The sequence below is a fragment of the Manis pentadactyla genome, chromosome X, assembly GCF_030020395.1.
Source record: "Manis pentadactyla isolate mManPen7 chromosome X, mManPen7.hap1, whole genome shotgun sequence".
NCBI classification, from domain to species: Eukaryota; Metazoa; Chordata; class Mammalia; order Pholidota; family Manidae; genus Manis; species Manis pentadactyla.
The window spans coordinates 47,561,305-47,578,989 of NC_080038.1; the positions used below are offsets into that span (position 1 = coordinate 47,561,305).

At 38.2% G+C, this 17,685-nt stretch overlaps 1 protein-coding gene across 14 annotated transcripts in view; it reads right to left on the reverse strand.

The window, feature by feature from the left end:
- Positions 1–17,685, reverse strand: part of HUWE1 (HECT, UBA and WWE domain containing E3 ubiquitin protein ligase 1) — a 206,952-nt gene that overhangs the window by 42,375 nt on the left and 146,892 nt on the right. For all 14 annotated transcript variants that reach the window (XM_057495610.1, XM_036919075.2, XM_036919079.2 and 11 more), the window contains 13 exons: positions 14,148–14,339; positions 12,037–12,253; positions 11,492–11,614; positions 10,614–10,851; positions 9,986–10,213; positions 8,596–8,718; positions 7,995–8,090; positions 7,143–7,412; positions 5,749–5,901; positions 1,880–2,007; positions 1,579–1,660; positions 773–949; positions 153–312 (listed from right to left, as the gene is read on the reverse strand). In XM_057495610.1, the coding sequence (XP_057351593.1) occupies positions 153–312; positions 773–949; positions 1,579–1,660; positions 1,880–2,007; positions 5,749–5,901; positions 7,143–7,412; positions 7,995–8,090; positions 8,596–8,718; positions 9,986–10,213; positions 10,614–10,851; positions 11,492–11,614; positions 12,037–12,253; positions 14,148–14,339 (2,187 nt within the window). The remainder of the gene's footprint in view (positions 1–152; positions 313–772; positions 950–1,578; positions 1,661–1,879; positions 2,008–5,748; positions 5,902–7,142; positions 7,413–7,994; positions 8,091–8,595; positions 8,719–9,985; positions 10,214–10,613; positions 10,852–11,491; positions 11,615–12,036; positions 12,254–14,147; positions 14,340–17,685) is intronic.

The window sequence follows — 17,685 nt, forward strand, 5'->3', positions numbered from 1 at the left end:
GCATATAAAAAGAAGGACTGTGCATCTTTAAATCACTGAGCAATCTGATGGATAAGAAATTACAATGAAATCAATCAGAAAACTTAAGCCATAAAGGCACACTAGCTTTACATAAAACATTCCTTGAAAGATTCAAAATAAAAAGTCTGTACCATTGGCTTTATTTTCTTTACGTTTGATATCCATTTCTTTGCTTTCTTCTAGCGTCTTCTCTAGTTCCTGTCCAGTGCTGTTTTTAGAGTTTTTATTAAGACGTGGTACCCTCAGGAGAGTCAGCATGACAGGGCGCCGGTTCCCTGTTTCCTCATTAACCTAGGAGTTCAAGCAGGTAAGAACGTCTCTACCAAAAAAAGAACTATAGGGGTTTGGAACTCTCAGGCAGAATGTTGCAGCAGGAAGGAATCCTGGCAATGTATCTCATCCCTATCACTTATAGAGAGAAAGCCTAAAGGTTCCCAGAAGGAAAGTGGCATATCCAAGGCCCTGAAAAGAACTGTAAACTTTCCAAGAGAGCACACACCACCATCCCTAACTACTCCCTAATCCTTGACTGTCGCTTAAAAACCATTTCTAGATAGGACAGCATCAAACTGCCACAGACTCATGGTCTAACTAACAACTTTAGGAAAACTCAGTTCTCTGAAAACCATACTCATTTAGTAGTGGTAATACTATTCCTTGTAACATGTCAGGTCTACTGGTTCAGGAAGAAGCAAACCTAAAGGAATATCCAGCTTTTCAATAAACTTTGCAGTCTTGAGTGAGCACATACCTGCACCATTGTAGTGAACTGCACAGTGTATCTTCTTCGGCCTGCAGTGAAACGCACACTTGTCTCTCCAGATTTCCAAGCAGAATCAATAGTGCTGTTGTTGCTTGCACTGTAACTACACCAACGCCCAGAGCGGTCATCAAACCAGCGCCAGTTGTTGTTGTTGGACTGTAGGTACTAAATGTGAGAGCACAATTAAAAAAAAATTTTGTATAGGATTGTTAGAAGAAACAGTAACTTCATCAGTGTTCACTGCTAAGGCTAACCCAGTAAAAAGAAATAATACTAGACATTTAATATATTTTGAGAACTGAGAGAGAAGTTTTTGTATATATTAACCCTCATATTCCTGAACCTTTGCATAGGAACAAAACTCTCTATACCCTCGTCTTGCAATACTTTGCTCTCCTTTTGTTTCCAAGTGTTTTCCAAAAAAGGGGAACATTATTTTAGGTTTACCAGAAGAAAGTATCTTTTTGAGAAGGTACTGAAATAACGTGGCATATATAATTTTTGTATAAGAAGCACTTGGTTTTGGAGGGATTGATACACAATTCTTCACATAATGCAAGAGCACTCTTCCTCTGGAGACAGCACACTCCTTATCACCTACTTTCAGGGTTTAGGTCCTTTAGCAAGAAGCTCCATTAAGAAATATTTCTAATACCCAGGTCAGAAGAAAAATCTAGCTATCAAGGTCCCTGAAGAGATTTATCCCCTGGTCCACTCTTCTGTACTCTCTTCTGACATATTTTCCCTTCAAGAAGCTAAGGAATTCTGCCATCCATATACACGATATTATGTACCTTAGTCATTTGGGCTCTCCTTTTTGAGGAGATGGCTGTCTTTTCATAGAAATCAATCAGGAGCAACACTGGGGTGATCCACCTAGAAAGGAATAATTATTACTCTGGGCAAGATAGAAACCTGAACAACATGGGAAAACTCATCTTGATTTCATCAGGCATCTCACAATTTTCAAACCGCAAAAGGTACAAAGATCTGCTCCACACATGCCCCAGAAGTACCTGATCCAGACCCTAAACCCAAGGGCCTAAGTACCAGAGGGAACAGAAATGAAAGCAGGAGAGACAGAGGGTCACTCACTTCGGAGTCTGGACCTCCTTTTGCTCCTTGGCAGCCTGTAGGCAGGGCTGAACCACTTCCAAGAGTTTGATTAGCACATTGAGGATGCCACTAGATTCAACCACCCAAGCACAGGGTAGCTTCAACTCCTGATTAATGAAAGAAAAATAAATACCAGCTTCCACTCAGGATCAAGGATTGATTAGCACAGTATAGGAGAACACAGGGGTGAACACTAACAGAATTGTCTGAATTCAAATTCTACCTCCACCACTTACCAGCTCAGTGATCTGAAATGAGTTATTTAAATTCTCTAGGCCTTGGTTTCCATATGGGTCAAAGGAAATAATGATGTCTAACTTCACGGTAATTGTGATAGCTAAATGAGGCTTTACGTGTAAGTACCCAAAAGAGTGCCTGGCACATTACTAATGGTTTAATAAGGAAACCGTTTTTCTTAACATTAATATCATTAAGGACAGTCATGTAGGCTACATAGTCTTAACGATGCTGAAATTGAAAAGCTTCTGATTTACAGGAAACCATTATAATTTTTCAAGGAAGATGAACAATTGAATAGCAACACAGTTAATGATATCCTTATAGGAGCTACACTGGTGTTACTTATACTACGAAATCACTGGAAGACAGGCATACCTTATTTTATTGTACCTTGAAGATCTTGCGTTTCTTACAAATTGAAGGTTTGTGGCAACCATGTGTCGAACAAGTCTGTCAGTACCTTTTTTCCAGCAGCATTTGATCACTTAGTGTGTGTGTCTGTGCCACATTTTGGTAATTCTTGCAATATTTCAAACTTTTTCTCTGTTTTTATATTTGTTATAGTGATTGTGATCTTTGATGTTACTATTGTAATTGTTTTGGGATGGCACAAACCAAGCCCGAAAGATGGTGAACTTAGTAAATGTTGTGTGTGTTCTGACTGCTCCACTGACTGGCTGTTCCCTCTTCTTCCTCGGGCCCCCCTATTCCTGGGACACAACAATATCAAAATTAGGCCAATTAATAATCCTAAAGTGGCCTGTGTTAAGTGAAAGGAAGAGTGCACATCTCTCATTTTAAATCAAAAGCCAGAAATGATGAAGCTTAGTGAGGAAGGTGCGTTGAAAGAAGCTAAGCCTCCTATGCCAAACAGTTAGCTAAGTTATGAATGCAAAGGAAAAATTCTTGAAGGAAGTTAAAAAAGTGCTACTCCAGTGAACACAGGAATGGTAAGAAAGTGAAACAGCCTTACTGCTGACATGGGAAAGTCTGGTGATCTGGATAGAAGATCAAACCAGACACAACATTCCCTTAAGCCAAAAAAGCCTAATCTGGAGCAAGGCCCCAGCCTCTTTGCAATTCTGTGAAGGCCCAGGAAGGAGGAGAAGAAGCTTCAGAAGAGAATTCTGAAGCTAGCGGAGGTGGGTTTTGTGAGGTTTAAGGAAAGAGGCCATCTCCAAAACATCAGTGGGTGAGGTGAAGCAGCAAGTTATCCAGAAGATCTAGTTAAGATAATTAATGAAGGTGGCTATACTAAACACTTCTTCAGCAGAGACTAAACAGCCTTCTATTGGAAGAAGATGCCATCTAGCACTTTCATTGCTACAGCTTCCATAGGTAGAGAGAAGTCACTGCTTGGCCTCAGGCAGCAAAGGACAGGTAACTCTCGTGTTAGCTGCTAGTGCAGCTGGCGACTTTTAGGCTGAAGCCAATGCTCACTGACCATTCTAAAAATCTTAGGGCCTTTAAGAATTATTTTAAGCTAAATCTACTCTGCCCCTGCTCTAGAAATGGAACGACAAAGCCTGGCTGACAGCACATGTGTTTACAACATGGTTTACTGAGTATCTTAAGCCCACTGCTGAGACCTACTGCTCAGAAAAGGAAGAGTTCCTTTCAAAATATTACTGCTCATTGACAATGCGCCCAGTCACCCAAGAGCTCTGCTGGAGCTGCAGTGTTGTTTTCGTGCTTGCTAACACAACACCCATTCTGCAGCCCATGGATCAAGGAGACAGTTAGACTTTCAAGTCTTGTTTAACACATTGTGTCAGGCTATAGCTGCCATAGATAGTGATTCCTCTGATGGATCTGGGCAAAGTAAATTGAAAACCTTCTGGAAAAGATTCCCCATTCTAGGTGACACTAAGAACATTTGTGATTCATGGGAAGAGGTCAAAATACCAACATTCACAGGAATTTGGAAGACGTTGATTCATCCTCATGGATGACTCTGAGGGGGAGTGGGAGAGACTGCAGATGTGGTGGAACTAGGAAGAGGACTAGCATTAGAAATGGAGCCTGATAATGTGACAGAATTGCTGCAATCTCATGGTAACACTTCAGCAGCTGAGAAGTTGCTTCCTGGGATGAGCAAAAAAAAAATGGTTTCTTGAGATGGAATCTACTCCTGGTGAAGATGCTGTGAAGATAGCTGATAAATCCACATCAGAGTTTGAGAGGATTGACTCCAGTTTTGAAAGAATTTCTACTGTGGGGAAAGTGGCATCAAAAAGCACGTGCGTGCTTCAGAGAAACTGTTTGCAAAAGAGAATCAGTTGCTGTGGCAGACTTCACTGTTGTCCCATTTTAAGAAATCGCCATGGACAGCCCACCCCACCCTTCACCCAGTCGATCAGTCAGCAGCCATGAACACTGAGGCAGGATTCTCCACCAGCAAAAAGATTACTATTTACTGAAAGCTCAGATAATAGGCAGCATTTTTTAGCAATAAAGTATTCTTTAGTTTTGGCATATATATATATTTTTAGACATAATGCTATTGCACACTTAATAGTCTACAGTTTATTGTAAACATAACTTTTAATATGCACTGGCAAGCCAAAACTTTTTTGATTCATTTTATTGTGGTGGTCTGGAACTGAACCCACAACGCTTCTGAGGTATGTCTGTGATTTAAATGTCCAACAGTAGGTAATTACTTAAATAACCTAGGGACTGAGAGAAAGGAATACAAAACTTTCTCAACATTATGATCCCAATTGATTAAATGTATAGTAAAAGGACTAGAAGAAAATACAAGACAGTTACTTGTAATTTTTTAAAAGGGAGGGCTCATGAATGATTTTCTCTTTACATTTTAATGAATGTTATTGGGGACCTCCAGCATTTAGCACTTTGCAACCTTTCCTACAAGTATGTATTCCTAAGTGCTATATTGTAAGAATCACTACTTCCATCATAAAGGAAAGCCCCAGAACTGTAGACACACAATTTGACATGTACTAGATTTATCCCCCAAGTTGCTAAAAAGGACTTACTCCATCTAATTCAGGTTTTATTCTTAAAGATGATGAGCTACAAATGTAATAGTCACTTGCTCAAAGGCAACTGTCTCCTAATTCCTATTTTGACTGGAACATGACATGGACAAAACACCCTTTTGCCTCAAATAATCTGCTGACCACATATGAATGAAGAGTCAGATTCTAACTGAAGCCAATAACCCAATTTCAATACTCTTCCCAACTTTCTGTTTGACAGGTTTCATCAGAGAGGCCCAAAGTATTTGACAATGAAACTATATAGTCATCTTAGATTCCTTCTTTTAACTACCACCCCCCAATCCTCTAGGACTCAAGTTAATCAATTAACATTTGTTCTGAGAAGCCCTTCTCTGATTATCCAGAGATGATACATATGCCCTCCCTGAACTCAGGTAAAATTCTTTAAACCATTCATGTGGTAAAGAACACTGTATTTTGTACTTAACTATGTGCATTATAGCCTATCAGAAACTGTGGGCTCATGAAATGCAGAGAGACCATGCCTTACGCTTCTCTCTACCTTCTTCAATGTCTCAAATGGTAGGTGTTCTATAATTCTTTGATGAATGAATCACAGAGACCAAAAGATCTAAACCTTACCTCAAAAAGCAGTGTTAAAAGCAAGATTCTAGTAGCCAAATTGGAGGCCTGGGGAAGGGTGGCCATCTGACTGATCCACTCTGACACAGTTTTTGTGTCGCTTGTTGTAAGGGGAAGAGCAGCTTTTATCAATACATCAGCAGCTTCCCACACCTAATAAAGCAGAGAAGTGGCCAAGTCAGGTAACTGTAGATAAAGTATGATGAGGTATGTCAAAACATTCCCAAACCCTATAAAATACTCCCTCCACCCCCAACTCATTCACGGAGAGTGAGTAAATAGTAATACATTTACTATAGGGATTTAGTGTCTGTATTAAAACAAGATGTATGCTACAAAGAGTGCCACTAAAAGATTACTTACTTAGGCTATATTACAAGAAGCTTGTAATATAAATATAAATTCTTAAAGGAAATGAATATTTAAAAAAATTCTGGTGCATATAGTCAACCCTACAAAGATTCTACAAACTTACACTTTCATCAGCAATCTTTCACTGCACCAGAATTATCATTAAAAAACAAAAGACCAGAATGTTAGAAACATTGGACTTGCTTAAGTTTGCATGTTAAATTTCCTGTAATAAATCTGATATAATTGTTCTTTTCTATTAAAGGTTTTAGTTTTCTTAAAGTCATTTCTATAAGCTCTTAACATAGATTAAAGACATCTAAACCTTGGTCATATCTTGTGGAAAAATGGTTTATCCACTTTGTTTTTTACTTCTGTGACCTTTCCTTATACTTGTACAGTTGTATTTAAGTACATTACCTTCAATTACTTCCTGTTTTCTCAAGATTAAAAAATATGTAAAATAAGATTCCAATGATTTAAATATGTAAATACTAAGACATTGTAAAGGAAATGCAACCAAAATGTTAACTGGCTATCTCTGTGTAATGGTATAGGACAATTTATTTCTTAACTACTTCTAGAAGTAGCACACATGTATTTCATAATGAGGAAAAACACTGCTCAAAAAAACAAACACAGATCGTGACTATTCATGAGGAAGGGGTCTTGTTTGTCATAGTGGTTGTTACATAGGAGGAAAGGGGAAAATATTTATTCATTGTTAGTCCAGGGGGCTTAACTTGGCTCAAGAATGAGATACATTTTGGACATTTTAGATGAGATGTAAGAAGAGATACCTAGAAAAAGAAATCCTGGCTTTTCTCCTTTCAAAGACATTTTTTTTTGTGAGGTAGCTAATTCACTTTTTACAGGGAACACTCAAGGAAGAGTAAAAATATCAAATCTAAAGAGTTCAAATTGAGAATATATCCACATTGGGTAAAATGCAAAAATACTAACATTTTTTAGAAATCAGGTTTTAATCGATGACAGGAAAACCACTTTACATACTCCCCTTTTCTGTCTACTAGAGAGCTTACCTGATTGACTACTTGCTTCAGAATCATGTCTCGATAGTCTGCTCCATTACGCTTGATTGCTGTCATGATCAAATCACACACCCGATACACGGTGTCTGGCAGCTCATCAAGAAGGTGGAAGCAGCCTGGCAACATGGTATCTGTGAAAGTGTGGAGCTCGTCTTGCTCCAGTGGATCAGCATCCTGGAACTTCTCTAGACATTTAGCCTCTTCTTCTTCCTGCTTTTCCCGAGCTTTCCGTTCTTCCTCTTCTTTCCGGCAAGCAACTTCCTGGAAGCAGGGAAGGAAGAAGGGTAGCAAATTGGATAGTTGAAGGAAGAAAGACAAGGAAGACGCTAGGAATATATTTGCTCTACCATATGAACACTTTCTACCTTTCTCAAGCAGGTGGTATGTTCATCAGGGTGTGGCAACAAGTATGAGGGCAGCCACACAGACTAAGGGAAGACAGGGAAAAGCAGAGTGGAAGGACACCTCCAACCCCCAAAGCATGGCCAATTTATTTCCAGCATCCTACATCAGCTCCCACATAATCACTGTCCTATATTCTCTGCCAATAAAACTGGAGTAACTGTTATCTAGGAATAGACAGCCAAGTTTGGCCTAATGGGTACTACCAAGTACATTTTGTATCTCTTATTTGACATTAAAGATTAATGTTTCATCTGCTTCATGTGAAGCTTCGGGTCAATATAATGTAGAGCAGTGATGCCAAGGTTGGTATGAATGAGTATTCCCATGTCTTTTTTTAGACTTTAATTCCATCAATCACTTTGTAGTAGTAGCAGAATGTTCATTAAAATACTAAGATTAATGTGTCAGACCCTTTTGGATGCCCCATTTCCTAGTTACCTCAGGTGACTCAGCCCTCTGATCCATTGGGATATCCTGTCCCAAAGACATGGCAATTGCTCTCATCATCTGGTCCTCTTCAGACATACTCAAATCCTACAGAGCAACAACAGAAAGTCCAACAACTACACACACCCAATCTCACAAGAAAGTAGACATCATGTGCTCAAGCTTTAGAGAAGAAGAGAAGAGGCCTCAAACACTGTTCTCTAGAGCTAAACCCAACTAGGTTTACCTGGTCACTAAAAGAACAGAAAGGGAAAAACCACAATGAAATTAAGTATAGGAAGGAGGCTTCAATATGACCACTTTTACTGCATCTCATAAAAGAGAGGCTCTCCTATTGCTTTCTGACTGTGGTAACTTAAGAGTTCCTCTGCAAACAAAGGGCAGTAATTTCCATGGTTGAGAGATAGGAAGCTTCTGCTCATTGCATTATTCTAGAGCTGAGAGCTACAGCTACCACAAAATAAAATATTGGCATAGAGAGGTCTGAAAATGAGAAACAGTTTATAGAAGGGAAGACCAGTAATAGCATAAGAAAAGCACATAAGCAGCCAAAACCAATGCCCTGAAGATTAAAGCCCCTGAGCCAACTTACCCGAACAACTCCTCCTATGATTGGAGGAGGGTGGGTTAGAAGGTACTCTGTAGCCTGCTCCATGGTGCTGGTGTTCAACAGGGCCTCCATGGCATGTTCCCTTGTGAAACCCATGTCCATGAGCTACAAAAAGAATGCAGTATCTAAGAACCACAGTAGAAATCCAAGTGCATGTTAAAAAGAAAGGAACCCTCTCAAGATGGAAACAAATTTTTCTAACTTCATATGAAATGACATTCATAAGCTAAGGCAGTTAGGTTAACATGAATGATCTATTTTGTTTGGTGCTTCCAGAGCATTCAAACATTACAGCTACACATTGTGGCAGGGATTCAAAGTGATTCTCAATTCCATCCTCAAAGTAAATGGGGCTAGATGGTTATTACCATCAACAGGATTATTCTAATTCAAAGATTGAGATTCACACATAGAGGCAAAAACTGGTCCCATTTTTCTGGAAAACTGGCAATAGAATAAGAGACTAAAAAACTAAACCAAGAATCCTGTCACTGGGAAATAATCTTGAGATATACAGAAAGTTATGTACAAAAAAATATATACCACAACTTTACAATATCAAATAAGAAAATTAACATCCAGCAATAAAATGAAAAAAAAAACTCATTTTCTTAAATAACAACAGTAAAATTCTACATACTGCATGAAGTTAACTATGTAAATATTAGGCATAGAACTGATGTAGAAAAGGACAGTAACTATCTTGTGTGGAGACATTATTCACACCTTTAAAAATATGTTTTGCTGTATCTCCAAATTTCCTTAAAGTAAGCATTTATTGCTGTTAAAATAAAAAGTGTGGCATGTATATAGAAGACATATATGAACAGGACTCTAGACACAAAGAAAACACACATACATGCACACAAATTCCCAGAGGAATATGCTAAATGCTCTGAGATCAAAATGTCAGTATCCTAAGTACTTTTGTACCCCACCACTGCCACTTCTAGCCTCCAATTTTCAAAATGTACCTTACATTTATTTAAAAATGAAAAAAGTTTTGTGAGTAGGGTTTCAGAAAGCAAGCTCTTGTTTAATAAATCTGGGTCACAATATGCCTTCCCTTTATACTTCACAGATTAATCAGAAGTAGCCAAGGACAATTTGTCTCCAAAGAACAGGGCAGCCACAGACTACTCAGAATACTATAAACGAGTTCCAATACTTAACATGCTTGGGAGGACACAAATCTTTTACCTGTTAGGAGCATTGGGAATACATTCCAGCTTTCTCAGGAGAAAAAATAAACCTGCCTGTGTCCTAGCTAGTAAGACCAGGCACTTAGGGCATGTAAACTCAGAAATCTCACAAGCATTGGATTTCATCATGTGCAAGATCTGGGCTCTGGAGTGTGAGGCCTGCACTCTACCTGCTGCAGTTGTTGCTGGTTGACTTGAGGTTCCCGACGGGAGCCACCTTCCTCTTGCCCTGGATCCTCTTCCCGAGTCCCCTCTTTCTCCTTGCTCAGTCTCTCTCGAATCACAGGTTCTCCTCGGAGGATGTGGCACAGAATGGCCAGCATGGACTCAGCCATTCGTCCACCATATACTTTCAGGGGTTTCCGGTTCCACAGGTTCTTGATGCAAGTAAAGGCTGCCTGTAAGTCATTTGAAAAGCTGTGTGAAAATCATTTTCTCTCAATTCAAAGCCCCAGGAGGAATAATTGTTCCAGGACGTATGGGACAGTACTGCAATCAGTGCCAATGACAAAATACTAGGTCAGTACTGAGGGGGGTGGGGCTAAGGAAGCACAGAGAAGGGGCATTTAAACCCAACTTGTAAGTACCAACCTGAATTTTACACTTTAAATGTTTATATTTACACCACAGAAAATTCTCAAATGGTTTCTATCCCCTTCTGTAGGGCAACCCTATCTGGGAGTAGGATCCAATGGTTTTCCAACAATCAAATTATTTCATCAAGAAGGACAAAACAGAGTGGGAGCTACCTAGTTAGCATGAAAAACTCCTCTTGGTCTTAGTATGCTGAATACTCACTTTCTGAGTTACCACAAGGAAGCGGAGAGCACTAAATTGTGGAAAGTTCTGGACACCTCCAGGCAATTTGGCAGGCAGTGAATGTGGAGATTCAAGCACCGTGGTGGGGTTCACCATCTTCTCCACCAGCATTAGCCAGGCATCTAGGAATTCTCCTGTGCCATCAGGTAAGTCTGAATGTTCTAATCCCTCAGCAACAGGAACTTTGCCTCCCATGGACAGAGCCCAATTGAAAGTTCTAAATTCCAATAAGAGGAAGTATGGAGACAGAATATTAGTATTTTAGATTGGGGGGAATTAAAAAAGTTTCTAGTCTGTACAATGGCACTACATGTCCCTCCTCTTGGAGCTACTGCTTCCAATCAGTCCAACCTTTTATTACCTTTACTTTTTTGGGGTTTTTATTCCAGCTTTGCTGAGGTATTATTGACATAAACATATATACATTTAAGGTGTACACACATACTCATTGCAACTGACCACCTCTATGTTTACTTTTTAAAGCCAAAATAACCAACCAACCAAAGCAAAACTCAGCTTAGATTCTTTGAACCAACAGAAGCAGAAAAATGAACATATTCAGAGAAACAACAGAAAATGACAAGTCTGTTAGAAAAATATATACCAGGCACTGAAAAACCAAATGAGGAAAAGCAGAGACCCTTACAAATACCTCTGAGACAGGCTGAATCCCACCCTACAAGGAAGATGAAGATAAAAACAGCTAGTTCCCAGAACCGTGAAGGGTACAGCTAAGGGCTATCTCTATGTATTCTGCTGTCATGAGATAAGTGACTTTGAAAATTGTGGGCAGCTAAGGCACACAGAAATGACCAAACTCCAAGAAATGCTTCTTTGTGAAGTAACTTGAGCCTTACTCAAAAAGAGCATTATGGCCTCCAGAGCAAAGAAATTTCTGCAGCATGAGGTGATAGGGATACTTTCTCTCATCAAATAGCATTGGTGATGTAAAACCAACTGAACAGATGAAGAATGTCAGCCTGAAAGAGAAAAAAAGCAAAAATTTAACCTTCCCTGAGACAGACAAAGAAGCAATGGGAAATTCACATAAAAGTTAAGAGTAAAACCTAACATTGAACTGAAGTGACTGACTAGAGAGTAAAACCTAACATTGCACTGAAGTGACTGACTAGAATTCAGGTGGGTGACTAGTCTGGTTGTTAAGATTTCTAAGGTTAAAAAAAGGTGATAGCTCCCACCTATGAACAAATACAAAGTTACTGAATTACAGTTTGATTATCAATGCTTTTAAAAATTTCTATATTCTAGACTAGGTAGAACCAAAACAAGTACCTTACACTGTATTGTGGTATAAATCTAAGTAAAAAAAGCATCTCCAAGTGGCTCACATCCATTTAAGCAGAGAAGGAACCAACTGGATTCCGCGCAAGCAGAACCTTACCTGAAGCGGGGAGTAGGTGTATATGGTGGAGGCTGCCAAGATAAGCCCTTTGTGAGGAGCTTAGTGAGGGCAGATGCTGTTGATCGAGCAGCAGGTGTCGGTGCTGTGGTAGTGCTGGCAGCATGATGGCTCCTTCTCTGGCGGACAGGAGACCCCACACAAAGTTTAACAAGGAGTCCAAATAGCTCAGCAAGTGCTCGGCCTAATCTAGAGGAAGCTGGAACCCAAAAGTCAGAATGTCACTTAAAATGCCTGGAGAACTTTAAAAATGGCAAAAATGTTAGTGTCTTAGACCAGAAAAGATCATATATACTATATACAATATATAGTCTGATCACAGTATTAAATATATGGTCCCCAGAGGAAAAAACATTGCTAATAAAGCATAAACATTTTCTTAAGTGACTTTCTTAAGGTGTTAGGTAGATTCTAAGTGTTTCAAATTTTCAATTTTGTAGGATGTTTTTTGGTACATATTGTTGAACCAAAAATGCAGAATGTAAATATAAACATATAAAAGGAAGTATTTCCTTTCCCTTCTCTTGTATGTCTAAATGTGTATCTGGGTGGTCCCATGCTTTTCCTACAACATTTCTCTGTACTTCTATGTTTCTGCAATGAATACTACTCTTAAAATCATAAATGAAAATGCTGTCACAGCATTTCTAAAATAACACTATTTCTTCATGATCCAGAGATAAGAAAGGCTAGGTCTGAATGAAAGTACATCTCTTAATTACGTAAATGCACATATGAACCTATTGTGAAACACAGGCTCTACTTGAGCTGGCATTACGTACCATACCCAAACTTAGTAAGTTTTGAAGTATACGGCATAAGAAGAAAGAACAGGCCTTTCTTCTTCTTAAACCATCCAAATTAGGATTTCTTAATTCTAATTAGGAAATAGGCTACAGATACTTATACTGCCTGGCTGGAGGTTGGATATGCACAGATTCTGAAACCCAATATATCCAAACATTAAGTTTGTACTTTTTCACTACTGCTTTCAGGTGAAGAAATAGCAAAGTGGCTCAAAGGAAGGCAGCAAGGATAAGAGAGGGTGAAAAAAAGGCAAGTAACCACAAAGAAGTAAGGCATCAAAAGCACGGGCTCAGCCCAAACAGAAACCCCAGAATATTTCAAGGTCACAGTAGTCCAAGAGGTCTAACAAAGAAAGGGGACCTAAGTTTTCCTGGATGGCCAATCTTCCTTCACTTTGGGGTTAGTGGTGTTAGGCCTCCAACTTAAAACAAAAGGAGTAGAATTAAATAAGTTGGAACAGAACATAAAATTCAAGCAGGTTCAAAGTAAAAATGGAAAGACTATTTTTTGCTAGATTTTGGGCAGAGCTCCAAATTCTGAGGAGTTATGTCTTCACTTTCCTCTATATATTAAAGTGTCAGAAAGGGGCAAATAGTGAGGTACATCCAAAATAGGTTCCCCACACACTGAAATTACATTAAGGGCAGAAAGATGGAAAGGACAGATTAGTGCACATCTTTAATGTGGTCTTGTATCATGTTAATGTAGTCTCCATAGAACTGCCAAAGTAACTTTTTATTAAAACACAAATCAACCATGTCATTTGCCAGCTATGTTTAAAGGGAGAGAGAGGGGAGGACAAGATTGGGTGAAGTAGCCAGACGAGTAATAGGAAAGCAGAACTTAATACCACAAAAACTAAGAAAAGAGTATTTTGAGGAGGGTGTGGTGAGTTAACTATCATGCTGCAGACAACTGAGAAGGGGACTGAAAAGTTTCCAATGGACTTAGCAAGAAGGAGGTTACAGGTACCCTGGTGAGACATTTCAGTGGAATGGTAGGAGCAAAGGCCATTTGAAGTAGTTGAAGAGTAGGAGGGAAGAAATTAAAGACAGGGAGGTGCAGACAGGGCTTTCAAGAAATGATTCTTTTATCTTTGTATTTTTAAGTTGTCAGCAGTGTTATAGTGTCATATGGTAGACACTCAATAAAGTAGCCTGAAAATGAGCTACCAAAGTTGAAAACTTCCTTAAAGGAAAGAACACAGCCATACCAACTCAATTTATTGGGGATTGGGTAAGGCTCTGAAAGCCAGAAAAGGGAGTAGAAAGAAGGGAATCACTCACCTGATAATAAAGGCTTGATTTGCTTGATTCTGGCAGCCATGGCAGGTGTGATTTTAGATTTGCCTTTAGATTCTGAAGCAATAGGTTCATCTGTCTCCATGGGAGCCAGTGTGTCACCATCAAGACCAATGCCTTCCAACAAGCCCTGGGTAGAAGCATCCATACTTCCAGCCGCTCCATCCTGTTCCCCATCTGTAGAGATAAGACCACAGTGAGCCAGCACTTACCTGGTTCCTTCTTTTTAAGAGTCCCAAGAAAGAGCTAGCTATAGTGCTTGTTATTCTTTAAATGTCCATGACTTCATAAATTTGAAAAGAAAAAACACAACAACCCAAAACTGTCCTAATATGCTCCTCTCGTTGGAGCCCTTATAAAATAGCTAATACGGACATCTTCCAATGAGAGCATACAAGCTACCTTGGAATACTGTAGACACTGCATGATCCAGGGATACCATTCACATAGACTACAGTGTGCATGGTGCCCCCATGCTGTCAAGGTGCACTTACTAGAATTTTATAGCCTGTTAATAATCACAAATTGGACAGCATAGACTACTGGAGAAATATATTTCCTAGAATTAAAGATTTTTGTGTATAAATGAGTTTTTTTAAAAAGGCAAACTATAAAACACATCACCAAGTTTTCTTTGTAATGCTCTAGAAAATCCATGGGGAAATGAAATCATCTTTGTTAAGTTTGTGAAATTGCGGGGAAAAATATGTACAGATAGGTGAGGCAATTCTTTGGCAGTAAGTCTAATTTTGCTCTCTGTTCCTAGTAAATTATTATTTTCTTTCCTTGAGTTAAATTTGGTATATTCTGACTTAAGTCTGAGATTCTCATGTTTGCTTTGGTCTATATTCTCCAAAATTAATCTCAGCAGAGGTTTGTGTTTATTTTATTCTGTCTCTACTCTCGTTATACAAGTCCTTATTTGCTGTACTGTTAGTTATAGGTGCTTTATTAGATCCTTAGCATTTCCCTCTTTAATAATCTCAGTACAATTTTTAACCATATCTGATAGATTTTAATACATAGACCTGTCTTCACTGCTTTACGCTTATCAGATTTATTTCCTCCCTGATGAGGAATATAGGAGAAAAGTTATTACCTAGAAAAGTTGATTTTATTAACCTCAGGCTTTATTATGTTAGAAAATTGTGCATAATTTTCTGCTTATTGAAATTTGAAACTTTTATTATGATATAACATAAAAGCTATTCTCTAGAATAGCACTGTCTGATTAAGAAATAAAGTGTTGAGCTTCATAAATAATTTCAAATTTTCTAGTAGCCATATTAAAAAGTACAAAGGAACATATAATTTTTAATAATACACTGTTTAACCCAATATAATAAAAATTATTAACTGTAATCAAATATAAAAATTGGGATTTAAAATTTTTTAAAAAACAGGAATCCATACTTATAGTACATCTCATTCAAATTTTAAACTTCCATTAGAATAAACTATAATCATCTGTATTTACATTTCATACAATTTAATTAAAAAGATTCACATACCCAGATGCCAAGCATATTTCAAAGTCTTCCAACAACTGAGTAGTGTAATAGTTGTTTTATTTAAATTAACAAAAATTAAAAATTAAGTTTTCTACATCCAATCTACAATCTCATCTTAACTACATCTATAACAACCCTATTTCCAAATAGGTTCACAGTTTTGGGTGCTGGGGAGTCAGACCTCCAACATAACTTTTGGAGGGGGGACCACACATTTCAACAGTAACATCCTCCCCTTAACAAGAGGAAAGAAAGGAAAAGTGAAAGATGGAGACACAGAGTGAGAAAGGGAAGGACTAAGGAGGGAGGGAGAGAGAGCAAAGGAGGAAGAAGAAAATTCTCTATTTTAGTTGTACTAGCCACATTACAAGTGTTCAAGAGTCACACATGGCTAGTGGCTACCATACTGGACAGTGTGATTCTCAAGTATTTCACAGGCACTTAAAGCAATCATTTCTCATTTTTCACCTATGAAATTAAGCTTCTGAAAAATAATCATATAAAAATTAAAGTTCTACCACACTCTTTGACAGAATTATTTCTAGGAATCAATCTCACATTTGCATACAACTACATTAAAAGATGTTCATTTCTCAAAATAGCACATTACAAAATTAACAAGGAACAGTTAATTCATGGTACCACCATTACATGGCACTTAATGCTACATGAAAAGAGATCTAAGATCTAAGATTATCGCAACTATGTTAATAAAAAACATCCTTAAGAAAAAGGATTAGGCAAACACTTCTAAATATTGTTTTTCTGTGATATGAGTATGGGTGATTCTTCTTTCTACATCTTTTTATTAATTTTTTTATTAAAGAATCATTGATACACAATTTTATGCTGGTTTCAAATATAACATATATTCAATATGGTTCAATAATTGCTCATATTATTAAATCCTCACCCTCTCTAGTGTGGTCATTATCAATCAGAATAGTAAGATGTTACAGAATCATTAATTGTATTCTTTGTGTTTACTATGGTCCCCGTGACCAATTTACAGTGTGACTCCAAATTACTGTGCCCCTTTATCACCTTTGCCCTCCTTCCTCTTCCACCGAAGCCCCTCCCCCTTGTAATCAGTAGCCCTGGATTGTTGTCTATGAGTCAATGAGCTATTTTGTTCCTTCTGTTTTGCTTTGTTTTTATACTCCAGAAATAACTGAAATTATGTTATTTGTTTTTCTACACCTGTCTTATTTCACTGAGCATAATACCCCCTAGATCCATCCACGTTGTTGCAAATGGGAGGATTTTTGTTTTTATGGTTAAATAATATTCCATTGTGTATATGTACCACACCTTTATCCATTCATCTATTGATGGACACTTAGGCTGCTCCCATATCTTGGTTATTACAAATAGTATGGCAATAAACATGGGGTGCATTTATCTTTTTGAGTCATGGATTTGTTTTCTTTGGGTATATTCCTAGGAGTGGAATTACAGGGTCACATGGTATTTCTATTTTTAGTATTTTGAGGAACCTCCACACTGCTCTCTACAGTGGTTGAACCAATTTACATTCCCCAGTGTAGGAGAGTTCTCATTCTTTGGCATCCTTGCCAGCATTTGTTATTTCTTATCTTTTGGATAGTGGCCATCCAGACTGCTGTGAGGTGATGTCACTGTGGTTTTAATTTTAATTTCCCTGATGACTAGCGATGTGGAGCATCTTTTCATGTGCCTGTTAGCCATTTGCATTTCTTCTTTGGAGAAGTGTCTGTTCAGGTCCCCCACCAATTTCTTGATTGGATTATTTGTACTTTGTGTTTTGAGGTTTATGAGTTCTTTATACAGTTTGGATGTTAACCCCCAATCAGATAAATCATTTATGAACATATTTTCCCATACTGTGTTTTTTCTGTTCTGCTGGTGTCCTTTGCTCTACACAAACTTTTTAGTTTGATGTAGTCCCACTTGTACATTTTTTATTTTGTTTCCCTTGCTCGAGATGTGTTCAGGGAAAAGTTGCTCATACCTATTTTGCTATGCTTTCTTCA